The 27,472-nt window shown below is 46.0% G+C and overlaps 1 protein-coding gene across 3 annotated transcripts in view; it reads left to right on the top strand.

Annotated features, from left to right (window-relative positions):
• The first annotated feature begins 7,720 nt into the window (after positions 1–7,720).
• Positions 7,721–27,472, top strand: part of LOC125460781 (E3 ubiquitin-protein ligase TRIM33-like) — a 124,030-nt gene continuing 104,278 nt past the window's right edge. Inside the window, exon 1 of one of the 3 annotated variants that reach the window (XM_048548690.2) lies at positions 7,721–8,154. In XM_048548690.2, coding sequence (XP_048404647.1) covers positions 7,884–8,154 — 271 coding nt within the window. In that variant the 5' untranslated portion in view covers positions 7,721–7,883. The remainder of the gene's footprint in view (positions 8,155–27,472) is intronic. The other 2 variants (XM_048548691.2, XM_048548689.2) reach the window with 2 other exon arrangements.

Here is a 27,472-nt window from a genome sequence, read left to right as displayed (position 1 = left end):
ATACCCCGTGTCTCCAACTGTTTCTTGATCTCATGTGGATTAGATTAGATTCCCTACAGTGTGGAACAGGCCCTTCAGCCCAACAAGTCCACACCGCCCTTTCAAGCATCCTACCCAGACCCATTCCCCTATAACCCACGCACCCCTGAACACTATGGGCAATTTAGCATGGCCAATCCACCCAACCTGCACACCTTTGGACTGTGGGAGGAAACTGGAGTGCCCGGAGGAAACCCACGCAGACACGGGGAGAATGTGCAAACTCCACACAGACAGTTGCCCGAGGCTGGAATCGAACCTGGGTCCCTGGTGCTGTGAGGCTGCAGTGTTAACCACTGAGCCACCGTGCCGCCCTGGAGTGAATCAAATTGGCTGAAAACTAGTATCTGTAATGCTGGGGACCACTGGAGGAGGCTGAGATGGGTCATCCACGTGGCACACCTGGCTGAAGATTGCTGTGAATGCTTCAGACTTATCTTTTGTGCTGGTGTACTGCACTGCCTCATCCTTGAGATTGAGATTATTTATGGAACCTCCTCCTCCTCCAGTGAGTTATTTAGTTGTCCACCACCATCCACAAGTGGATAGTTGAGAGCTTAGATATAGTTGGTTAGTTGTGTAATCACTGAGCTCTGTGTATGACTTGCTGCTCATGTTGAATGACAAATAAGAAGTCCTATTTTGTGTCTTCAATAGGGTTGGCACCTTATTTTTAGGTATACTGCTTATGGAATGTCTTCCTGCACTCTTCACTGAACCAGGATTGATCCCCTGGCTTGATGGTTGAGTGGGGGATATGCTGGACCATGAGGTTGCAGATTGTGATGGAGAATAATTCTGCCACTGTTGACGGCCCACAGCACCTTATGGAGCCTGGTCTTGAATTGCTAGATCTGGTCAAAGTCTTTCAGCAGTATGATAAAGCCCACATGACACAATGGGGATTATTCTCAATACGAAAGCAGGACTTTGTCTCCACAAGGACAGTGTGGTGGTTACTCTTAATGATACCGTCATGTATAGATAGGTCACAGATTTGAAAGGATGAGGTTAAGTATGCTTTCCCTCTTGTTGGTTCCCTCACTGCTTATTGCAGACCCCTGGTTCAGCAGCTGTTAGCTTTAAGACTTGATCAGATCAGTCGGTAATGTTATTGCTGACATTTTTTGAAGTCACTAACCCAGAGTACATTCTGCACCCTATCCAATGTCAGTACTTCCTCCCAATGGCATACAATTTGGAGGAGAACAGATTCATCGGTGAGGAGTGGGGGAGGGGTTAGTTTGTGTGGTAATCGGCAAGAGATTTCCTTATCCGTGTTTGACCTGGTACCTCATGGTGTCTGGAGTCAATGTTGATGACTGACAACTCTCCTTTCCAACTGTATACAAATGTGGTACCAGCTCTGCAGTTGGATGGGATGTACTCAGAGATGGTAATGACGTTGTCGTGGGCATGTGTATGATTCTGTGATTGAGAATATGTCAGGCTGTTGCTTGTCTAGTGTGTGAGAGGCAGATATCCCAAATTTGGCGCTGGCCCCAGATATCAGTAAGGACAACCTTGCAGAGCTAACAGGGCTGTTGTGTTTGCTATTTTAATTACTGGTGCCTCAATTGATGCCATCTGATTTAGAGACAAAAGAATTGCAGATGCTGGAATCCAAGGTAGACAAACAGGAGACTGGAAGAACCCGGCAAGCCAGGCAGCATCTGGAGGAAAGAAAAAGTCCACATTTTGTGTATTACCTTTCTTCAGGACTGGATGTTGGGGTCGGAGGGAGCTGCAGAATAAGGAAGTGTTGGGGGTAGTGGAATGATGGTGATGAACACCTGTGGTAAGTGAAACCCAGTTGGTCGATAGGAGGGATGAATCCGGTTGGTTAGCTGGAAGGGAAGGTCGGTGGGTGGAATGGAAGGGCAGGGGCGGGGCTGGAAAGGGAGCCAGGGAATGGGTGGGAAGGCTTTTTGAGATTAGAGAACTCAATGTTGAGCCCTCATGGCTGTAAGGTGCCCAGGCAGAAGATTGTGTTGTTCCTCAAATTTGCATTCTGACTCACTACAGTACCGGAAGAGGCTGAGGATGGACATGTCGGAGGGCAATGGGACTGGGAGATGAAATGGGTGGTGGCTGGGAGGTTAGGTTGGCCATTTCAGGCCAGGTGAAGATGCTCAGTGAAATGATCGCCGAGTCTGCATTTGGTAGCACCAATGTAGATAAGACCACATTGGGATGCAGTAGGCTAGGTTGGAAGGGATGCAGGTGAAACTCTGTCTCATCTGGAAGGACTGGAGAGGGCCCTGGATGGAGGTGGTCTGCAAGACAGGTGTTGCATCTTTTACAATTACAGGGGAAGGTACTGTGGGATGGGGGAGAGCGGGATACGGTTTGGAATGATTGGTGGGGAGTGCGGAGCGAACTAAGGAGTGGTGAAGGGAATGGTCCTTGGGGAAGGCAGAGGGGCTAGAGAGTGGAAGATATTCTGGGCGCTGGGGCCTAATTGGAGTTGATAGAAATGTTTGAGGATGATACTTTGGATGAGAAGGCTACGGGTGTGTTGAGAGGTGGGGAAAGTGAGGACAAGGGGTACCCTACATTATATTTGGAGGGCGGTTTAGAGGTATGAAGTGGGGAATGGAGGTGCCATGGTGGAAGGCTGTTTGGATGACAGAGGGGGGAAAAGAACGTTGTTTGAAATAGGATGATATGTGGGATTACTGTCACCTCATCAGAGCAGATGCAACAGAGATGGAGGAATTGGGCAAACGGGATGGAGTTTTTGCAGTACAGAGGGTGAGAGGAGGTGTAGTCCAGGTAGCTATGGGAGTCTGTGAGTTTATAGTAAATGTCAGTTCGTAAACAGAGAAGTCAAGAAAAGGGAGGGAGGTGTCTCTGATGCAGTCATCGATATAACGGCGAAGAGTTGGGGAATAGTACCAGTTTACTTACTGAAGAGGGACTGTTGGACAAACTGAAAAGAGGCAAGTGTAGCTGGGACCCATGTAGGTGCCTATCTGATTTCACTCCTTTTTTGGAAACTTTCTTGCAGTTGATACAATTGAATGCCTTGCTAGGCTCTTTCGGAGAGCAGTTAAATGTTAACCACATGCTGTGGGTCTGGAAGTCACATGTAGGTTAGACCAGGCCAGCATGATAAATTTTCATTCATGCTAGTGAGCCACATGGATTTTTACAATCATTGCCCTTTATAATGTCTTCTATTCAACTTTTAATTCCAGACTTATATTGATTTCAAGCTTCATCATCTGCCATGGTGGGATTTGAACCCAAAACACTACTTAATTCTTTGGATTACCAGTCCAGTGACAATAACAATGCACCATTACCTCCCCCAATGAAGAAATTATTTCAGCTACCATGAGTAAGTCCCTAGTGTCTACCTAAGGTGATTTTGAGGCATTGCGGAGGTATAGGGATGGTGAGAGATAGTTTCACAATGGTCTTTGTATCCCAGATTGACCTGCTATTGTGGATTACTAAATTAGTTCAGCCAGTTTCAGTCATGTGATGACAAAATCGATGTATTCCATGGTTTACAAAATGGATTGAAACAAATGTATTTGACAAACAATAGCTAACTTTGATATTCCATGCACTTTCGAGCTATGATTGTCCTCCTAAATGACTTTATCTAGATTCTTATCTTAATGTGACCAGCAGATCCAGCAGGCATTGTCATTTTGTATCTATTCTATTGAAATAGTGAGAGATAGACAATCAACACCTGACATTTACAGTTAAGTAACTTCTCAGAGCTATGTTCAAACTTGTTGCCTTTGTCTATACAGAGAACACAAAAGGGTAATCTGACTGTGGAGTCCATTTTGACAAGGTAATCCTCGTGGGGCTCTTAAAAGGGGCAGCACAGTGGCCCAGTGGTTAGCACTGCAGCCTCACAGCACCAGGGACCCAGGTTCAATTCCAGCCTCAGGCAACTGTCTGTGCAGAGTTTGCACATTATCTCCATGTCTGTGTAGGTTTGCTCCAGTTTCCTCCCACAGCCCAAAAGATGTGCAGGCTAGGTGGATTGGCCATGCTTAAATTGCCCAACATGTTCAGGGGTGTGTGGGTTATAGGGGGATGAGTCTGGGTGGGATGCTGCAAAGGGTGGTGTGGACTTTTTGGGCCGAAGGGTCTGTTTCCACACTGTAGGGAATCTAATCTAATCTAATCTAAGCAATTTAAAACAGAAATGAGACGACATTTCTTCACCAGAGAGGATAGCAGAGAGTGGGTTTGCGGAATTCATTGCCACGGAGTGCAGTGGAGGCCGGGACGTTAGATGCCTTCAAGGTAGAGATTGACAAATTCTTGATTTCACAAGGAATCAAAGGCTATGGGGAGAGTGCAGGGAAGTGGAGCTGAAATGCCCATCAGCCATGATTTAAATGGCGGAGTGGACTTGATGGGCTGAATGGCCTTACTTCCACTCCTATGTCTTATGGTCTAATCTAATCAAACTTTGAGACCAAAGTTGGTGCAGCCAGCAGAACATTCAACACGTCCATCTTTTTAGGCATCAGCATGATCTTACTTTCTTCTAGTCCCATAAATTACAGATTGCATCAGTAAGTTGACAACACACAGTTTTGCTTCATCATCTCTCAACTTTGTCTCTGTGTTGTCACTCTGCTTGTCCAATCTTGGATGAAGACTATTCTTCTCCAGTTGAAATTTGAGATGCTCGATGACTGAAATCATTGAATACATCACAAACTCCATACACTCAGTATGTATTTCACCCCTCGATTTAGCCACTCTCAACTTCAAGCCAATTTTTCATTTACTGTCTATGGTGAGCAATTGACCCCAATAACTAGTAAGTCAAAAAGTTCACTGACTTCAACCTGCATAACATAAGCATGACTTTTGCTGAATTTCTCTTGTACATCTTTACAATATCCATGTGGCAATTGCTCTCCTGCTTGAGTTCCCACATTTAGAAAAAAAATTCCTTTGCGAGAAGGGCATCATGCAAGCATTTGTTGCCCATCAATCATTTGTGTTTGAGAGTCAACAACATTTTGGGTCTGGAGTCGCATGCGGGCCAGACCAAGTAAGGATAGCAGATTTCTTTCCCTAACGGGCATTAGTGAACCAGATATGTTTTTGTGATCATTAATATTCATTGCCTGGTCATCATTATTGCAACTTGTTTTCGTTCAAGATTTTTGTTTTACTTACTGATGTAATTCAAATTCCATCATTTTCTGCAATGGGAGTTGACCCTGTCTCCCCTACAGCATTAATGTGGGCTTCCGGATTACTAGTTCATTAGCATTACCACAACACCATCACCCCCCCACCCCCCCGCAATTTTGGCAATTCCTGATTGCACCCATCATCCTCACTTTCACTCATCCTTCGTCGGGAAGTGGATCTTGGAGTCAAAATTCTCATCTTGCATTTGAAACAATTCCAGATTTTGTCCCTCCCAAAGTTGGATATTCATTCCAGCTTCCAGGTACATGAAGTTTCTCCATCTCTGGCCTCTGATGTATCCTTAAACTGTTTGTCCCACCTCATCAGAGATTATGCCTTCAGCCCTCTAAGGCCCTAAGTATTGGAATTTTCTCCCCAAATCCTTCTACATTTCATATCTCTGTTTAAGACCATCCTTAAAACCTCTGACTAAATTTTTACTCACCTTGGGATGATTGTCTATGCTGAAGGTGCTACATAAATATAAGTTGTTGTTCCTCATCATCCCTGCTGTAATGATGCTGATTCAAGCAGGGCCATAGTTTTGATGGAATTGTGATGTTCACTGGGTCAGAGAATTGAGTACAGGAGTTGGGTTATGACTGTACAAGATGTTAGTAAGGCCACATTTGGAATATTCCATACAATTCAGAGCACAGGAAGGATGCTATTAAACTGGAAAGAGTTCAAATAAAGATTTACGAGGATGTTACCAAGACTGGAAGTCTGGGACTTTGTTCCCCTGGGATGTAGGAAGCTGAGGGGTGACTTTAAGGAGATTTATAAGGCAGCGTGGTGGCTCAGTGGTTAGCATTGCTGCCTTACAGTGCCAGCGACCCGGGTTTGATTCCACCCTGGGGTGACTGCCTGTGTGGAGTTTGCACATTCTCCCCGCGTCTGCATGAGTTTCCTCCGGGTGCTCCGGTTTCTTCTCACAGCCCAAAGATGTGCAGGGTAGGTGGATTGGCCATGCTAAATTGCCCATAGTGTTCAGGGATGTGTAGATTAAGTGGGTTATGGGGAATGGGACTGCGTGGGATGCTCTGACAGCTGGTGTTGACTTGTTGGCCGAAATTTTCCACAATGTAGGGATTCTATGATCTTCTACAACAAGAGAATCATAGATTAGGAATAGCCATTTTCCCAGTGTTGGGGAGTCCAAAACTAGAAGGCATAGGTTTAAGGTAAGAGGGGAAAGGTTTAAAAAGGGGCCTGAGGGGACAACTTTTTCACACAGAGAGTGGAACATATTTGGAATGAGCTGCCAGAGGAAGTGGTGGACATGGGTACAATTACAACATTTAATAAAAACATTTGGACAGGTATATGGATAGAAAAGGTTGAGAGGGATCTGGGCCAAACACAAGACAAATGGGAATAGTTTGGTTGAGGAAACTGGGTCAGCATGGACGAGTTGGGCCGAAGGGCCTATTTCTGCGCTGTATGACTATGACTCTATTACTATCAGTAGACAATATGGCAGCAACACAAGGTGACTCTGTGAGCTCTCTACAGCAGATCTTATTCTCACATTTCTTATCTTTGTGTCTTTGCATGTTCTGCTACACTGCATACAAAACTTCTCTGTCCTTAGGTACATGTGCCAATAAAAAAATCCAATAAAATACCAGTCAGTGATGCCCAAATGCCATGGGTAAAGAAGTTGTTGTCAATCTAGTTATTTAGAAAAAAATTGGAGAAGTATCAAACCAAGCATGTGACAAATCAAAAATCCAAACTCTAAAAATGACATTTATCAGAGAGCTTTCATTACACTGGGATTTGATTGCTGAACTGCATGGGGTTTTATGACCCAATGGTGGACCTTCCAGCAGAGGGTTACTGGCTAATTGCCCAGAGGGCAGTTAAGAGCTAACCACATTGCTGTGGGTCTGGAGTAGCATGTAGGCCAGACCAGGTAAGGATGGCAGCTCCCTTCCCTAAAGAACGTCAGTGAACCAGATGGGTTTTTCCAGAACATGGGTTTATGGTCAAAAACAGAAGCTGCTGGAAAAGCTCAGCAGGTCTGACAGTATCTGTGAAGAAGAAAAAAAAGTTAACGTTTCGGGTCCGGTGACCCTTCCTCAGAATGAGTTTATGGTCATCGTTAGACTCTCAGTTCCAGATTTTTAAAAAATTGAATTCAAATTCCACCATCTGCGGTGGCGGGACCTGAACCCAGGTCCCCAGGACATGAGCCAAGTTTCTGAATTAATAGTCGAGCACTGGGCTATTGCCTTCGGTGGACTCCCTTCTGGAGGGCAGGACAGATGTGGAAGCACATGGGGCATGTTTCAGATATCTGATTCGGCAGACTTTTGGGAATCCCTTACTCGTTGAAGGGAGGATAGTTTTGAAGTAGAGGCAGATTGCCTGTTGCTGGGAATTATTAATATTAATCTGGCCCAGTGACGCGCTGTGATGAATCGAGATCCGCAGCTTCTCACTGGCGTGCGGTGTCCGGCAGATGGAGCATTTCCTACAGTTGACAGCGGGACTGAAACAGAACGCCCTGTAGTCACTAAGCGTTTCCCTCTGCATCAACTTGGCCAGAGAAACTCCCCACCCCCTATCCCTCCCCCAAGCTAACCCTGCGACTCGCTGCCAGTGGCAAGGCGGATGGGAGCTGCGAGAGGGAGAAGCGTCTGAAATTTGGAGACATGGCAGAAAGTCCGCAGGAGCCCGGCCTCAATACAGGAAACGAGGCCGAGAGTAGGGAACAAGGGGAGAAGGCGGAGGGAACCCAGCTCAACCTGCTGGAGACGTGCGCCGTCTGCAAGCTCAATTTCCAAAGTCGAGATCCCAAGCTGCTGCCATGTCTGCACTCCTTCTGCAAGAAGTGTCTGCCGGAGCCTCTCAGGCACTTAGTGCTGCCGGGTGCAGCCGCCGCGGGCAATCTGACAGATTCCACCTCTCCACAGCATCAGCAGAGTGAGTATACTGGGGAGGGATTGGGCAGCGGACGCCGGATCTCGACCCTCTTCCCACTGTGGGATCTTGTGTAACGCACGGATTCGCCAGCTCTAGTGCAAACACGCACACACACACACACACACACACACTAGGCCTAGTGTCCAAGCCTTTGTCAGTCTGGGCGCCCATCTCAACGCAGAAGCTTTTGGAATGAATAATGCATCTATATGTTCTAACTTCTGTTGTTATAGATAAGTATTTTAGAGCCAGCTGCCTAATCATATATAGGCTATTACAGTTATCGCAGGGAAATGATCTGCAGCTGGAAAGATGTGATTTTTCTTTATAATTGGGCGCAATAATGACCGTATACTGCCTGACTCCTTTTAAAATTCACTTGTCGTGAGCAGACCAGTTCTGGTTGGTTGATGAATTCAAACCACTACTTTGCAGTTTCATTATTGCAGGTTACTATTTTAACCACACAATTTATTGGGAATCAGTAACAGGGGCCTTTTACTATCTGGCATTGTACACCATCGATGAGAGTTGAGTCGCTCGTATATTCTTTTTGCAACGTCAGTCTGGCGATGGGAGTTGGATTTTCCCGCCCCCTTGTTTTGGATATTTACCTCCACTCGAGGGGGTCCAGTTCATTCGCTTTTTGCCTCGTTACCTGGCATTTTCAGTTCAAGCTCATAAACGAGATTGGCTGAACTTTTTTGAACAAAAGGTCTTTTTCTGGTTGACATTCAGAAATCAAATATCTAATCCGACCAGCAGATAACAAGGAGGGTCTTTGTGAGACTGACCATCTCCCAGGTGAAGTATTGGAGAAACCGTACGTTCCTCTGATTTATTCCAGATGAGCGGATCTTTAAACTAATTTGTGACAACCGAAAGACTAAAACAATATAACCTTTCGAAAAGTTTATTTTGTAAATCTGTGCGAGTTGTCTCAACCTGCTCGGGAGCTATGTATAGTAGTGCAGTTCTCAATGCAGTAACACACATCATTGGACATCCGAGGAAAGTGGCGCACACCATTTGATCAAACAACCTAAGACCAAAACCAATTTGTACAACTTTTTTTTGAAAAAATAAAACAACAACGCTTAGGAAATGAAGTCTAAAAGCACTGGGGACGTCTGCTTCTCCAACAATTTGTAGAAGGGTTTTTAAAAAATATGTAAGAAGCGGAGGTCGAAGTCGCACGGTGGTCTCAACGAGAAAAGGGGAAAGGTTCCGGAAACCGACAAGGCAATCCTTTTACATTCGGGCCGGATCCACTGGCAGTGTTGGACAAGTTGTTGCCAAGTAATGTTTTGGCATCCAGTGTATATATGTTGTTGATAAAGTTTAATGGTCCCTGGGGAACAGTTACATTGTAGCAGTTAGTTGCTACATTGTGTTGGAGCTACTGATTGTTACCTCTCTCGTTGCTTAGCCACAATGTAACATGCAGCGAGGAACGTACCGCTTCCGCCCAACACGCAGGGGCGTGCACAACGTCCCTGACCAGAGATGTTTCCTTTATACACACCCCTCACCAGGAAAAAAAACTTAAAAATGATTTGCAGAGCACGGCAGTTGGAGAATGCGCCTTGCTGGCGCCAAACTGCAAGGTCTGATAGGCAGAGCTGTAAGGTGGCGTCTCCCTCCAAACCTCCGCCTCCCCCTATGGGGAAGCTCCGAGTGGTAGAGGCGGCTGAGTCACTCCGGGCGGTTGGAACCGGTCAAGGGCGGCTCGAACCAGTCAGAACCGGATTGAAGTGGTTTCTTGGCAACTCAATGGGAATTAATTGTCCTGGAGCTATCATAGGCAGGACCAGCTGAATTGCAGGAGAGACAAAGGGCTGAACCGATTTCCCCACCTCTTCCTCCAGGGAAACACCTTTTGTAGCTTTGAGTAAATAAATAGAATAGGAAACGCCACCACTTCAAAGGGTCTTTTACCTAGGAGCTCTGGCTAGTGAGGGTTTCCACTAATGGGTTGCCCTTCCCTGAAGGGGCCAGTCATTTTAGGGTCTTTCCCTCCACTCAGGAGGGTTTAGTAGCCACATAAATGGCTTCATTCGTGGAACTACATGTGAAAGTGCCTGGTAATCTTTCAAGGGCATTGATCTGCTCACCAGTTTTTCGGAACTCTAAAGCCTATCTAGAGTATGAACTGAAAATGTTGGAAGCACACGTAAGGACAGGGAGTATTTGGGGAGAGAGAGAAATAGAGTTCATGCCTTGGATTGCCGACCTTTTTTTTGTCAGAACTGGTCGGATGTATAATGGCTGTAAGCACAAAGTGGGACGAGTAGATCTGTAACAGGGTATCATCTGCCATGTGAGATGGAGTGCCAAAAGGCATAGTGTAAGGCAAAATAATATGATTCTGCTGTTCTTCTTTATCACTACCAACAGTCACTGTCTGAAAATTGGGCTGGAGGTTAACAAAATGGTTGAACACCTGAGTCTGAAAATACTGGTTTGAAAACTTGCCCTTAGCAGATTTGCTTGTATGTGATTTGGTTTTTGAGAAAATGTATTGTGTTGCCCATTCCTCCTTCAGTGAGAGACATATCAACTGAACCACAGGCAATAGCGAAAACTGTAATCTCCTTTGGGCAAACTTCCTTGAATTGAGTTAGCTTTATTTTCATATGTACTTAAATGACAGTGGTCCTCAGCATGGATTGTTTAATACAGATTTGTAGGAAAAACAATTGACAAGTGAAGAAGCAAGTTCAATGTTACAGATTGTAGGGATAAATCTGAAAACTGAGGACTGAAAAGTTCAAAACCTGTCCTTCCAACCCAGTCCATGCTGGCACCTAGTCTCCAGTCAGCACTGGGCCTTGACTCCAGACCTCACTAGGCTTCATCTCGAAGCCGGGAGACTGCTTTGGAATCACCTTGAGGCCATGTTGGGCCAAGAAGCATGGGTCAGGATTTGAGATAATGGGAACTGCAGATGCTGGAGAATTCCAAGATAATAAAATGTGAGGCTGGATGAACACAGCAGGCCAAGCAGCATCTCAGGAGCACAAAAGCTGACGTTTCGGGCCTAGACCCTTCATCAGAGAGGGGGATGGGGAGACGGAACTGGAATAAATAGGGAGAGAGGGGGAGGCGGACCGAAGATGGAGAGTAAAGAAGATAGGTGGAGAGAGTGTAGGTGGGGAGGTAGGGAGGGGATAGGTCAGTCCAGGGAAGACGGACAGGTCAAGGAGGTGGGATGAGGTTAGTAGGTAGCTGGGGGTGCGGCTTGGGGTGGGAGGAAGGGATGGGTGAGAGGAAGAACCGGTTAGGGAGGCAGAGACAGGTTGGACTGGTTTTGGGATGCAGTGGGTGGGGGGGAAGAGCTGGGTTGGTTGTGTGGTGCAGTGGGGGGAGGGGACGAACTGGGCTGGTTTAGGGATGCAGTAGGGGAAGGGGAGATTTTGAAACTGGTGAAGTCCACATTGATACCATATGGCTGCAGGGTTCCCAGGCGGAATATGAGTTGCTGTTCCTGCAACCTTCGGATGGCATCATTGTGGCAGAGGCCCATGATGGACATGTCATCAAGAGAATGGGAGGAGGAGTGGAAATGGTTTGCGACTGGGAGGTGCAGTTGTTTGTTGCGAACTGAGCGGAGGTGTTCTGCAAAGCGGTCCCCAAGCCTCCGCTTGGTTTCCCCAATGTAGAGGAAGCCACACCGGGTACAGTGGATGCAGTATACCACATTGGCAGATGTGCAGGTGAACCTCTGCTTAATGTGGAATGTCATCTTGGGGCCTGGGATGGGGGTGAGGGAGGAGGTGTGGGGACAAGTGTAGCATTTCCTGCGGTTGCAGGGGAAGGTGCCGGGTGTGGTGGGGTTGGAGGGCAGTGTGGAGCGAACAAGGGAGTCACGGAGAGAGTGGTCTCTCTGGAAAGCAGACAGGGGAGGGGATGGAAAAATGTCTTGGGTGGTGGGGTCGGATTGTAAATGGCGGAAGTGTCGGAGGATAATGCGTTGTATCCGGAGGTTGGTAGGGTGGTGTGTGAGAACGAGGGGGATCCTCTTGGGGCGGTTGTGGCGGGGGCGGGGTGTGAGGGATGTGTTGCGGGAATTGCGGGAGACGCGGTCAAGGGCGTGCAGAAACTCAATAGTGAGGTCCCATCCTGGATGTGAAGACCAGGTACTTTTTTTTGGGAGCTTGGTGACTGCCATATTGCCCACTGTCAAAAAAAAAGCCTTCCCTTGAGCAAGACTGGCTTGGAAATATATGGTGGCCCCCAATGCAAAGGAAGCTGTCCCCTGCAAAACCTGCGAGTTATTTCACATTACCAGCTACGGTAGGAAAAGCCCAATATTAACAAATTAGTTTTAAAAAGCAGTTTCAAACTGCATGCCATGTTTATTCTGCAATCGCCACATCCGTTCTCTTTATGCCCCCAAAACGCTACAGCATATTATGGATTAAGTAATGAAGACATTGTGGTAATGAAGGCTTATTACTGAACCCTGTGGGGATACTGCTGGTAAGAAGACTTCAAATCCATCAATCAGTGCTTTCAGAATTGACTGTATGCCCACAATCTCCATCCACTATGTTAGATTAGCATTAATGCTAATTTGTCTCGTAAAGAAGCGCCCAGTGTGAGATCTTCTACAAAGTTTTGCTAAAAATCTAATTAGATAGCTGTGGTCTCTTTCTTGGTGGTTCTGATGTTCCACAATCTTAATTACAAATCATGTGCAGTTGAAGAGTGATAATGGGAACTGCAGATGCTGGAGAATCTAAGATAATAAAATGTGAGGCTGGATGAACGCAGCAGGCCCAGCATCATCTCAGGAGCACAAAAGCTGACGTTTTGGGCCTAGACCCTTCTCAGACCTCTCTGAAGGGTCTAGGCCCAAAACGTCAGCTTTTGTGCTCCTGAGATGCTGCTGGGCCTGCTGTGTTCATCCAGCCTCACATTTTATTATGTGCAGTTGAAGACTTTGTTATGCATACCTCTGACATCAGTTTAGGTAGTTGAAGGAACCATGGTTAATTAGTTTTGAATTTTTGTTGCTTTTACATTCTTTCCACAAATATTTTGCTGTAGTTAGAATGAGCTATCAATTGGTTACCTCAACCAATTAGACTACTTTTGAATGTTATGCTGCCACAGGTGGCTTTGTTGTTGCAGACTTATTTCTGAATTAGGTTTTTTCCCTAAAGACCCACCTTGGGGACTTGATTGTTACAAATTTGTGTGACATTCCTATGTAATACCAAAGGAAGCGCACAGTTGACAGTGCAGTACTCCTTTGGATGAGATGTTAAAAGGGGTACTACCTAGTCCCTTGGGTACTGTTAAAATTCCTGTCTAGTCTATTGATCAGTTAGAATATGGAACTTGGTACCACAAAGGGTCATAGAGGTGAATAGCATAGATATACCTCCAAGGGGAAGCTGGATAAGTTTGTGTGTGTGTGAAAGAGAGAAAGGATCAGTGGATTTGTTGATTCACTTCAGTGAAGAGGAGGAAGTTCATGTGGAGTGCAAACATCAGTGTGGATCTGTTGGTCTGAATAATCTTTCTGTGCTGTAAATAACTTTATAATGTTTGATTATTCCAGTGAGTGGGGGAAATCTCCCCATGTCCTGGATAATAGCAGCAGCTGGCTGAGTGATAATATCTCATTGCTGTTTGCAAAACTTGGCTCTCTCAGTTCTTACCTCCACAACAATTGCTGATTCCAAAAATATTGGCTATGGAGTACTTTGGGGAGTCCTGAAGTGGTGAACTTTGCTATATGAATGTAAGTCTTCCTACAATAAACTCTGTTCCAGGTGAATTTTTTTGTGGCATTGTGAAATCTGGCTACCCATGTTCTGTTAGCTATCCACCTTGTCACTCAGCAAAGGGCATTGTTGAACTTCGTAGTCAGGCTCGCTCAGCCTGTTTAAGGGAAGACTGGTTGTACATTGGAGAAATCTGAATGGGGGAAGTGTGGTTTAATTAGCTTCCTCCCATGAGACCTGGGCTACAATGTAAATATGGCTATAAACAGCATCCACTGGAGACGAAATGGCCATTAGACAGAATCATTTAATGAGTGAAGGGATTTCTGCGACAGAGCTGTTTTACAAGTGCACTAATATGGGGATAGAGGGTCACAGTTCTTCCAGCAATGGCCACTTTCCCATTGTGTAAAGGTGGGATCTACAGGATCAGTTCTGATCCCCAAAGAAAAGGTGGGTGGCCCATGGGTAATTTGGAAGTAGACTCAACAGCAATGTTCAAAAGGTTGAATATTTGAGATAGAATACTTTGCCAGGGCTTTAAGGGAAGAGAACAGGAAGTGATACTAAATTTTTGTGACTTTGTCCCTTTTCTCTCTCTAATCCCCTTTTGAGATATCTGCAGTTCTGTAAAGTTGACCTCTTGTGCATCCCTGACTTCAATCAGTCCATCATTGGCAGCAATACGTCTGCATGGATGATTCCCACATCCTGGAATTCCATCTCCCTGCTCCAAAGCATCTCTTTAAAACTTACCTCTTTGACCAGGCATTTGGTAATTGTTCTGAATAACCTGCTTCGTTGGCTTTGTCAGATGTTGTTTGTGAAAGCCTCTGTGAAGCACTTTGGGCAGTTTACTACGTTGAAGATGCTACATAAGCATTGCTTCAAATCATACTGTGTCCACAAACTCTGGGGCTGTCAGGAATGTGAAATGAGAAATGTCATGCCTCTGTCTGAAAGAAAAGCCTTTACACCACTGATCAAATAATTCAATCTCACTTTCAAAGGCACATAGAGGCCACTTTAGCATGTGGAACTCAATCGCTGGAATTTGGATTCCAATTTAATCCAGCCTCTTGGGTTAAGGGTGCTGTCTGAATACTGGCTGCAGGGGCCCTAGGTAAAACTAGTTTGGGCAACTTTGTTCTAGTAGCTGCTGATTATAAGCCCACGTCATAATTTTCAGTTGGATGACTTTGGCAATATCATTTGGACAGGCCTAAGGCTGTTTTGGAAAGTGGAATAGATTTTAAAAAATCTCATTGCAGTAAATGGTGGTTTTGAGATTAAATTTAGACATAATTTTTGAACATCAGAGTGGGAAAATAATAGCTTATTATACATTTAACTTAATGTAGAAATGCTTGATAATACATGTTATGGATCATATTACCTAGGGGAATGATGGATCTGCTATCGATTCATTTCAAAAGCAAGTAGATTACTTTCAGGAAATAAGGCTGAAGGTTGCGGTTAGGGAGTAATTTGAGATGATGTGGTGAATTTACGACGCTTCGGACGAACTGGTGACTTTGGACAAATAGTTCCCAAAGGCTTACACTGCTTGGGCTTTCTCTCACACTTTGTCTGGGTCATTTCCAGGTGAATTGACAGAGATTGATCACTGATAGGCACCACTGATAGCATTGCATCATGCAGCTAAGAGGGCCATAGGAACTGATAAACAAGAAAATTGTTCCCATTTGTTACAGCTTGTCTGAACTGGCAAGTGTTCTATTCTGCAGCACTTAGTTCCCACACTTTTGAAGTGGTGTAATTTGACAGAAGTAGGTGTTCTGTTATCAGTGATAATCTATAGCTAGCAACGAGCTGGAAAATCGGTGAAGTCAGCTACATTAAGGTACTACTTTAAGGATGTTAGTTGGGACGCTGGATGAGTCTGGTGGGAATTTACTGGCGTCCAGCTATTGGGAAGGAAGCTGGGGACTGGGCCAATCAAACAGTTTTGAGTTGTTGGGAGTGACCCCAGAGACCGATGCAAATTGGGTTAGCTGCTTGCTGATGATTTGTCAGCATGAGCTCTCCACAATGGTCACTTTGCATTTTGGTAAGGTCACTTTATGGGATAGAGGAAGACCACCTGCTTACTGGGAGTTCCTAATGAATGCCTAGCAGGAGTTTGTTCCTGATCCATTGCCTTCTGAATTTTGAGTTGCTTACCTGGAGGTGTGGCCCGATGTCTTGGCTGCCTGTTAACCCCCCCACCCCCCCAAACAATCTCCTGTTGGCATCAGAGCTGCACTAACTCTCTGGCCTGGCAGTATTGGGAGATTCCCTTTCATCTTTCATAGGACTGTGGGCCCATGCGCAGCTAATTAACTGCCTGCAGAGAAATGGCTGAGTCAGTTCTGGTGCTCACATATTTGAAGTTTTAACGAGCTTTTTGTTCTGAATTCCCAATTCCCATGGTAAAAGCTTAAACCCTATTTTGTTCTGTACTTGATTCATTGAGCATTGTTTGGTTCTTCCCATTTAGTGTCACACTTCATTGGTTTTGGAGCAGTTCATTTTGAACTCCAAGCCATGGCTCAGATTGCCTGTCATTATCTGTGAAACAGAAGATTATGGGTTCAAATCCCAACCCAGTACTTGAGCAGAAAGACCAAGGCTAAAAGTTTAGTGCTGTACAGAGGTAGTGCTGCACTATTTGCAGGTGCCACTTGTGATGAGAAACGTAAGGCTAGATTGTGTTTTTTCTGAGGAAGGGCCCAGACCCAAAACATTAGCTTTCCTGCTCCTCTGATGCTGCTTGGCCTGCTGTGTTCATCCAGCTCTATACCTTGTTATCTAAGGCTAGATTGTGTATTGCTCACTGGACAGAAAGTTGTAATACTGTTCCTGCTAGCAGGGTTCATTGTTCCCAATGATCTTGGCCCAAACATATCCCTCCATCATCATCACAAAAAAATGACCTGGCTGTTATTGCTGTCCATGGGAACTTCCTCTGGGCAAATTGGCAGTGGCATTTTCTACATAGCAACAGTGACCGCACGGTTTTAACTGTGTAGAGCTTTGAGATGTCTGGTGGTTACAACTGGTTCTATTGAAGTTCTGTTGGGCCAAGGACTGGCAGATAGCGTTTAGTTTTGATAAATGTGAAGTATTGCATTTTGGTAAGGTCAACCAGGGCAGGACTTGCTCTTACTGGTAAGGCCCTGCGGAGTGTTGCCGAACAAAGAGACCTAGGGAGCAGGCGCATTGTTCCTTGAAAGTGAATCAGAGGTAGACAGGGTAATGAAGAAGGCATTTGGTGTGCTTGTCTTTATTGATCAGTTCATTGAGTATAGGAGTTGGGAGGTCATGTTGCAGCTGTATAGGACATTGGTTAAGCCACTTGTGAAATACTGCATTCAGTCCTGGTTTCCATGCTTAAAGAAGGTTGTTGTGAAAGTTGAAAGGGTTCAGAAAAGATTTATAAGGATGTTACCAGAACTGGGGGTTTTCAGCTATACAGAGAGACTGACTAGGCTGGGGCTATTTTCCCTGGAGCATTAGAGGCTGCAGGGTGACTTTATAGAAGTTTATAAACGCATAAGGTGCATCGACAGGGTGAATAACCAAGGCTTTATCCCCCAGGGTAGGGGAGTCCAGCACTAGAGGGGATAGGTTCATGGTGAGAGGAGGAAGATGTTTGAAAAGGGCTTCGAGTGTAGCCTTTTCATGTAGAGGGTGGTGCTTGTGTGCAATGAGCTGCCAGAGGAAGTGGTGGAGGCTGGTACAATTACAACATTTAAAAGACATTTGGATGGTTACATGAGTAGGAAGGGTTTAGATGGATATGAGCCAATTCCTGGCAAATGGGGATAGATCACATTGGGATATCTGGTTGGCATGGACAAGTTGGACTGAAGGGTCTATTTCCGTACTGTATGAACCTATGACTCCATAAGTGAAAATCCTTCCTTAAGTAGAAAGTTAGTCAAAGGTAAATCAAATGTTAGCTTTCCTTGCATGCAGTCAGCCTCCCAGAGTCGATTTTTATTAAAATTCTTGCCTTGTTGTGTTGAAGTTGTCGCAGTATTGGCTCCATCCAGTTCGTGTCCAATTTCATTACATTGTGGTATGTCATTTGGAATTATTCCTGGTATGCTATTCCCAAATTACTAGATCATGCAGCAAAGTTACTGCTTGTAACAGACTGGATTTATTGCATAGTGATATCTTCCTGCCTGGAGTCAGTGCTGTCTGCATTCCCAAACTCTTGTGTTTGCTGAAATATGCCAACTGCATGTGGCTTTTAGCTTCCATCCACAGTGTAAATTGCTACTTTAAGTTTTGGCCTGTTGGTCTCTGTTACTGATCCACAGAATTAACTCAACTCTTGCTACTCCATAAATTATGAGAGAAACTATCTTGTTTGAGAGTTAATTCTGTACTATTGGGCCGGCTTTAAGCTGTCTACTACCCTTTCACTGGATTCTCTCCTAACTCATTCTTTTAACTCATTAAAAGAATACCTCACTAAAGGTTGGAACCATGTTTTGTTTGGACTTTAAAGTTTCTTACCAGCTGTTTCTAATTATTCCCATGACCATTGACCTGTTGTTGGAATTCCAAGTTGTCTCTTTTTTTTTCTTCGATATCTATCTTCCTTTCTGCCTTCATTGCTCAGGCAATGGGTGGTTAAAGAAAATGGCAATTGAAATTGTACAAACGTTGGATGAACAATTACCAAAAGTAACTCGGTAGGAGGGATCTTTATACTATGTGCTCAGTTCTGCAATTTCACAAAGTTCAGGAAGAATTTCTGAGGACTTTCTTTCAAAAAATAAACACAGAATTAACTGCAATTTTTTTTGCGTTTTATCTATAGAGGATGAATAAAGTGTGTTTTGCTTCAAAATGTTAGTTTGACCAATTGAATTATATCCTGAAAGCAACGCCTGGTATTGGCCTTAAAATAAGAAGTTAGGGTCAGGGCTATCTTCTCAATATATTTTGAGGGTGTTTGGTCAGGTCCATAACAATGCCTACATTATGCGTACGCTAAGACGGGGAGACATAAGTGTTGTGCTCTCTTCCTGCTCCAGTTCTCCATCTTTCTCCACTTCTAATACTTTTCCCTTTAAATTGGTCTTTGCCGTGGGAAAAAGCCGAGGCAAAGAATGCACTCAACAGTTGTCCTCAGGGAAAACGTTCTGCAAAATCATCTGTCATGCTGCAGTGTTTATATGACTCAGGCTGGATTTTGCTCCTATTTCTGTCATAGATTTGCTGCAGTGTTGCAGGGAAGCCTAACACCAGCTGATGGAGCAACATCTCACCTTCATTTTGAGGCACTTTAATTCATTCAGAGGATGTGTGCTACTGGCTGGACCAGTGCATCTTACCCATCACCACCTCCAGGGCATTTAAAAATGTAAGCTGCCTTCGTGAACCACTGTAATTCATGTGAAGCATACCCATGGTACTGTTGGGGCTGGAGGATTGTGACCCAACAACAGTGAAGGAACGGTGATATACTTCCAAGGCAGGATGGTAAGTGGCTTGGAGGGGAACTTGCTGTTAGTGGTGTTCCCATGTATCTGCTGCTTTGGTTCTTTGCAGTAGAAGTGGTTGCAGCTTAGAAGGTGCTCTCTCAGGAATGTTGGTTGCGGTGTAACTTGCAGATGGTAAATGCAACTGCTATTGGCCATCTGTGGTGATGGGAATGAATGCAATAGGTGGCGGACAATGAAATAGGATGTTGTCATTTTTTTTTGTCAAGCTGCTGCTTCAGTATTATTGGAGCTGTACTCATTCGGGAGAGTATTCTATAACAAGCTTGACTTGTGCCTTGTAGATGGTGGACAGGCTGAGGTGAGTCACTGCAGAATTCCCAATCTCTTACCTGGTCTTGTGGCCACTGTGTTTATGTGGCTGGTCCAGTTCTACCTCTGGTTACTGTTGACCATCAGAATGATAGTTAATTCAGCAATGGTAATGCCATTGAATGTGAAGAAACATTGGTTGGACTGTTCTCCTGTTTCACATTGTCATTGCCTGGCACTTGTGTGGTGTGAATTTTCATAGAATCCCTACGGTGCAGATAGAGGCCATTTGGCCCATTGACTCTGTGTACCATCTGTCTGTAGATTATCAGACCCAGACCCAGACCCAGGCCCACCCCATCCCCATAACCCTGCATTGTTTTTTTTATCTGACCTGCACACCCCTGGACGTGGTGTATGCAGTTTAGCATGGCCAATGGACCTAACCTGCACATCTTTGGGCTGTGGGAGGAAACCCACACTGACATGGAGATTTTACATAGACAGTCATCCAACAGATTCAGGAACCTCTTCCCTGCTGTTGTCAGACTTATGAACAGACATCTCATTATTGGAGTTGACCATTCTCTGCAGCTATGACACTATATTGTGTATTCTGTTCTATTACTCTCATTTACTTCTATAAGGTATGATTTGCCAGTATAGAACAAAAAATACATATATTGTATCTACAGTACACGTGACAATAATAAACCAAATCAGAATTATGCTGTGATAATGGGAACTGCAGATGCTGGAGAATCCCAGATAATAAAATGTGAGGCTGGATGAACACAGCAGGCTAGGCAGCATCTCCGGAGCGCACAAGCTGATGTTTCGGGCCTAGACCCTTCATCAGAGAGGGGGATGGGTGAGGGTTCTGGAATAAATAGGGAGAGAGGGGGAGGCGGACCGAAGATGGAGAGAAAAGATGGTAGGTGGAGAGGAGAGTATAGGTAGGGAGGGGATAGGTCAGTCCAGGGAAGACGCACAGGTCAAGGAGGTGGGATGAGGTTAGTAGGTAGGAGATGGTGGTGCGGCTTGGGGTGGGAGGAAGTGATGGGTGAGGGGAAGAACCGGTTAGGGAGGCAGAGACAGGTTGGACTGGTTTTGGGATGCAGTGGGTGGTGGGGAAGAGCTGGGCTGGTTGTGTGGGGCAGTGGGGGGAGGGGACGAACTGGACTGGTTTTGGGATGCGGTGGGGGAAGGGGAGATTTTGAAGCTTGTGAAGCCCACATTGATACCATTGGGCTGCAGGGTTCCCAAGCGGAATATGAGTTGCTGTTTCTGCAACCTTCGGGTGGCATCATTGTGGCAGTGCAGGAGGCCCAGGATGGACATGTCATCTAAAGAATGGGAGGGGGAGTGGAAATGGTTTGCGACTGGGAGGTGCAGTTGTTTATTGCGAACTGAGCGGAGGTGTTCTGCAAAGCGGTCCCCAAGCCTCCGCTTGGTTGATCAGTCCCTCTTCCGCACCTACACAGGCCCCAAACCCCACCTCTTCCTCCGTTACGTTGATGACTGTATCGGCGCCGCCTCTTGCTCCCCAGAGGAGCTCGAACAGTTCATCCACTTCACCAACACCTTCCACCCCAACCTTCAGTTCACCTGGGCCATCTCCAGCACATCCTTCACCTTCCTGGACCGCTCAGTCTCCATCTCAGGCAACCAGCTTGTAACTGATGTCCATTTCAAGCCCACCGACTCCCACAGCTACCTAGAATACACCTCCTACCACCCACCCTCCTGCAAAAATTCCATCCCCTATTCCCAATTCCTCCGCCTCCGCCGCATCTGCTCCCACGATGAGGCATTCCACTCCTGCACATCCCAGATGTCCAAGTTCTTCGAGGACCGCAACTTTCCCCCCACAGTGATCGAGAACGCCCTTGACCGTGTCTCCCGCATTTCCCACAACACATCCCTCACACCCCTCCCCCACCACAACGGCCCAAAGAGGATCTCCCTCGTTCTCACACACCACCCCACCAACCTCCGGATATAATGCATCATCCTCCGACACTTCTGCCATCTACAATCCGACCCCACCACCCAAGACATTTTTCCATCCCCACCCTTGTCTGCTTTCTGGAGAGACCACTCTCTCCGTGACTCCCTTGCTCGCTCCACACTGCCCTCCAACCCCACCATACCTGGCACCTTCCCCTGCAACCGCAGGAAATGCTACACTTGCCCCCACACCTCCTCCCTCACCCCTATCCCAGGCCCCAAGATGACTTTCCACATTAAGCAGAGGTTCACTTGCACATCTGCCAATGTGGTATACTGTATCCATTGTACCCGATGTGGCTTCCTCTACATTGGGGAAACCAAGCGGAGACTTAGGGACCGCTTTGCAGAGCACCTCTGCTCGGTTCGCAATAAACAACTGCACCTCCCAGTCGCAAACCATTTCCACTCCCCCTCCCATTCTTTAGATGACATGTCCATCATGGGCCTCCTGCAGTGCCACAATGATGCCACCCAAAGGGTGCAGGTACAGCAACTCATATTCCGCTTGGGAACCCTGCAGCCCAATGGTATCAATGTGGACTTCACCAGCTTCAAAATCTCCCCTTGCCCCACCGCATCCCAAAACCAGCACAGTTCGTCCCCTCCCCCCACTGCACCACACAACCAGCCCAGCTCTTCCCCTCCGCCCACTGCATCCCAAAACCAGTCCGACCTGTCTCTGCCTCCCTAACCTGTTCTTCCTCTCACCCATCCCTTCCTCCCACCCCAAGCCGCACCTCCATCTTCTACCTACTAACCTCATCCCACCTCCTTGACCTGTCCGTCTTCCCTGGACTGACCTATCCCCTCCCTACCTCCCCACCTATACTCTCCTCTCCACCTATCTTCTTTTCTCTCCATCTTCGGTCCGCCTCCCCCTCTCTCCCTATTTATTCCAGAACCCTCACCCATCCCCCTCTCTGATGAAGGGTCTAGGCCCAAAATGTCAGCTTTTGTGCTCTGGAGCTGCTGCCTAGCCTGCTGTGTTCATCCAGCCTCACATTTTATTATTTCAGAATTATGCTGCCCAGGTCTGTATTTGAACCCAGGTCTGGATTCAAACCCAGATCCCTGGTGCTGTAAGGCACTCTGAATCTTGCATTGTGTTTCGGCCCCTCTGTTTCTCACAGTCTGTTTCTTGCTCTGTTTCAAGCCTTCTGTTTCTCCACTCTGTTTCAGCTCCTCTGTTTCTCGCAACCTGTTTCAGCCACTCTGTTTCTCATACTCTGTTTCAGGCAATATGTTTCTCGCAATCAGTATCTCACATTCAGTTTCAGCCCTTCTGTTTCTCGCAATGTGTTTCAGCCATGCTATTTCTTGCACTCTGTTTCATCCCCCCTGTGTAACCACTGTTACTTTGCCATTTGTGAGCCCAGACATGGGTATTGTCCTTGTTTTGTTGCATTTGGACATGGACTGCTTCAGTCACAGATGATGCTGAATATTGTACCATCATCTGGGAACAGGTAAGGTGTAACCTTGCGTTGGAGGGAATGTCATTGATGAAGCAGCTTAAAATGTCTGGTCCTGGGAGACTACCCGGAGAAACTCCTGCAGAGATGTCCTGAGGTTGAGAAGATTGACCTGCAGCAACTAGAAACATCCTTTGCATTCTTCAGACAGCAGAGTGTTTTCCAGTTTCCATTGAGCCCAATTTTGCTCCAGTTCTTTTGATGAAGGTCCTGACCATATGCTGTTTTGACGCCAGTAGCAGTCAACTTTGCTTTCCTTAAGCCTTTACAGCCTTCTGGCCTCAATATTGAGTTTAACAATTTCAGATGATAGTCATTGTTCACTCTCTTGCCATGTGTAGTTTTCCTGGTTTTGCTTCTAGCAGAGCTGACTCATGCTGCTATTATCACTGAGTCTAGACCTGTTATATTCTCTACAAGTATGACCACTCCCTGCACCTTTTTCTTCTCTGGCACATGTGATTGCTAAAACATTTGCCCTCTAAACTTGCTTTGATCCTCCCTTCTTTCTCCTTCCCACGTTTCACTGCAGAAACTCCCTTTTCTTTTATTCATTCACGGGATGAGGGTGTCACTGGCTAGGTAGCATTTATTGCCCATCCCTAATTGCCCAGAGGGCAGTAAAGAGTCAACCACATTGCTGTGGATCTGGAGTCACATGTAGGCCAGACCAGGTAAGGATGGCAGTTTCCTTCTCTAAAGGACACTAGTGAACCAGATGGGTTTTTCCAAAAATCAGCAATGGATTCATGGTCATCATTAGACTCTCAATCCCAGATATTTATTGAAATCAAATTCCACTATCTGCCGAGGCAGGATTTGAACCCTGGACCCCAGAACATTATCTGCTCCCTGGATTAACAGTCCAGCGATATTACCACTAGGCCATCGCCTTCCTCTTTTTAACAACTGCCTTCCATTCCAAAGAGTCAATCCCACAGATGCTGCCAGAACTGCTGAATTCCTCCAGCTCTCTGCTTTTAGTTCCCAATTCTAGCGTCCACTGTATTTTTTGTCTTGGGGACTGGGAGCTGGCTGTTCAGCGAGATCATGGACTGGTGGCTCTGATGTTAATTGGGGGAGGTAACAAAAATGGTGATGTCTTATCCTTTTTTTAATGTAGCTGGAATGTTGAGCTGGGTTAAAATTCACCAAAACTACAAAAAACTTAGTTCTTTGTATTCAGCGTGTTGTTGGCTTGAAGTTCACCTTCTCACTTTACTGCTTATCTATCTGCTTTTGGTGAAATTGCTGTAGTTGGTTGCAGAACATCATGTTGCATCATTGTAACATTGAACAATTATGACAGATTCTTATTTGTAAGGGACTTAAGGGTCAGTGATATTGATCTCAGTAACTGGAGGAGGTGTGGAATTTGCCACATCTCTGCTGGCTGAAACACTCAACAGAAACAACTACGTATTTGACTAGTTTCCTAGGCTATGTTGTTTGTTGCTAATTGCATCAAAACCACACAGATCAGGCAAGTCACTGTCTAAAAGATGGGGGGAATGAGCTGTATGTTTAAATACTAAGTGCGTAGGATCTGAGATAATGGGAACTGCAGATGCTGGAGAATCCAAGATCATAAAGTGTGAAGATGGATGAACACAGCAGGCCGAGCAACATCTCAGGATCCGCGGTGTGTCAGCTGAGAGTGATGTGGGCCCATGTTCACTTCTCTTGAAGGGAGCATTCACAGGGCAAAAAGGCAGGAAAGCTGAGTTATGTGTGTATATCAGTTTCATGGATACAAGAGCCTGAATGTCCACAATACATCAGCTAAGGCCTCACCAGGGTTTTAGAAAGATCTGAATGTCTTCCTTGCCATTTTACTATGCCCTACTTTTTATGTATGCATATTCTTCATAAAAGATTTTCTCCATTTTTGACCTTGATTGAAGTCTTTTCCTGCATGTGAACCCCCACGTTCCCTTTAGAAATGGCACCATTTAATTTGTGTCGTTTTTCCTTACTTTTCCTTCTAAAATGCTCATATGTTTTGTGTGGGTAAATTAGGGGAAAGGAGTTTTAGGCCATAATCGTGAGAAATATTTACTGGTGAACAAAGTAGCATAGAGTCTCTGTTTCAATTTAATCTCACATCTTTTGAAACTAATTAGGCTGGTAAGGTGTCGTGTTTGAACACTTTCTTGTCTCTTCCTTCTTCAACCCTTCTTGCGATTATCTTTACTTCACTAGAGGGATTCATACCTTTTGGGGGCTGACTGGTTTTATGTCTTAACCCAGATGTCTTGTAGGTGTGATTAAGCTCTGAGCTATTTGTTTAACACACTTGTGTATTTGCCCAACACCTGATAAATGGTTTCTGTACACATTCTGAGTCTAATTTCATTTATTGCCTCAGCCATCAGGGTTACTTCAATTCACAGTCATCTATATTCAATCTCAAGCGTAACAAATTTAGATCATAACTTTTACCCTATTTTGCTTTGTTTTTAGTCACTGGCTTTTGTCAAAAGGTCTTTGTTTTCCTTTTGTGTTCCCTGTTTGGGATGGCACCTATTCATTACCATGTCGTTCACACCACCTCTAGACACCTGTTCTGATGTTATTGTCCATTGGTCTTATTAGCACTACCTTTGGTCTCACACTTAATCCCACCACCCTTTCACAGACGCTTTTGTTGTTCTTCTTTCTGTGCTCCCTCCCTCCTTTTCACTTGCTGAAAACCAGTTGGAGTTCCCCCAACCCTGAAAGATCACAAACCTGAAACATTCTGGCTCTTTTTATCTTCAGAGATGCTGGCAGACATGCCGCATAGTATTTCATTCTGTGGGTTTTAAAGTGTCAAAGTGACTGCTGGTTTCCCATAACATAGTTAACCAACTAACAACATGCAGTTGTGCACACATCTGGAATGTTAGTGGCGTTGACTCTGGGGCAAGAAGAGGATCTGTACCTTAACCCTCCTCCCTACCATGTGTACATAGAGGCAGGTTAATAGAGTGCAGGGGATTATTGAGTCATTGCGGGTAAAGTTACCATAGTCCTGTTGAGGCTGCCTCTTACTGGAGATGGGCAACTGGTGGTGGTTAAACTTGAGGGCAACTGTCTCAGGTGAGGCAGACAGTTGAGCATCAGAGTCCTCCTTGGTAATAAAATGTGAGGCTGGATGAACACAGCAGGGCAAGCAGCATCTCAGGAGCTCAAAAGCTGATGTTTCGGGCCTAGACCCTTCATCAGAGAGGGGGATGGGGTGAGGGTTCTGGAGTAAATAGGGAGAGAGGGGGAGGCGGACCGAAGATGGAGAGAAAAGAAGATAGGTGGAGAGAGTTTAGGTGGGGAGGTAGGGAGGGGATAGGTCAGTCCAGGGAAGACGGACAGGTCAAGGAGGTGGGATGAGGATAGTAGGTAGGAGATGGAGGTGCGGCTTGGGGTGGGAGGAAGGGATGGGTGAGAGGAAGAACCGGTTAGGGAGGCAGAGACAGGTTGGACTGGTTTTGGGATGCAGTGGGCGGAGGGGAAGAGCTGGGCTGGTTGTGTGGTGCAGTGAGGGGAGGGGACGAACTGTGCTGGTTTAGGGATGCAGTGGGGGAAGGGGAGATTTTGAAGCTGGTGAAGTCCACATTGATACCATTAGGCTGCAGGGTTCCCAAGCGGAATATGAGTTGCTGTTCCTGCAACCTTCGGGTGGCATCATTGTGGCACAGCAGGAGGCCCATGATGGACATGTCATCTAAAGAATGGGAGGGGGAGTGGAAATGGTTTGCGACTGGGAGGTGCAGTTGTTTGTTGCGAACTGAGCGGAGGTGTTCTGCAAAGTGGTCCCCAAGCCTCCGCTTGGTTTCCTCAATGTAGAGGGAGCCACACCGGGTTCAGTGGATGCAGTATACCACATTGGCAGATGTGCAGGTGAACCTCTGCTTAATGTGGAATGTCATCTTGGGACCTGGGATAGGGGTGTGGGGGCAAGTGTAGCATTTCCTGCGGTTGCAGGGGAAGGTGCCGGGTGTGGTGGGGTTGGAGGGCAGTGTGGAGCGAACAAGGGAGTCACGGAGAGAGTGGTCTCTCCGGAAAGCAGACAAGGGTGGGGATGGAAAAATGTCTTGGGTGGTGGGGTCAGATTGTAGATGGCGGAAGTGTCGGAGGATGATGCGTTGTATCCGGAGGTTGGTGGGGTGGTGTGTGAGAACGAGGGGGATCCTCTTTGGGCGGTTGGGCAGGGTGTGAGGGATGTGTTGCGGGAAATACAGGAGACGCGGTCAAGGGCGTTCTCGATCACTGTGGGGGGAAAGTTGCGGTCCTCCTTGGTATTGTGAGCCGATGCAGAGCGTGCCTTCAGTTCCTGAGTTGGACACCA

Source organism: Stegostoma tigrinum, chromosome 18 (genome assembly GCF_030684315.1).
Source record: "Stegostoma tigrinum isolate sSteTig4 chromosome 18, sSteTig4.hap1, whole genome shotgun sequence".
Classification (NCBI taxonomy): Eukaryota; Metazoa; Chordata; class Chondrichthyes; order Orectolobiformes; family Stegostomatidae; genus Stegostoma; species Stegostoma tigrinum.
This window is presented reverse-complemented; position numbering and strand designations above follow the sequence as displayed.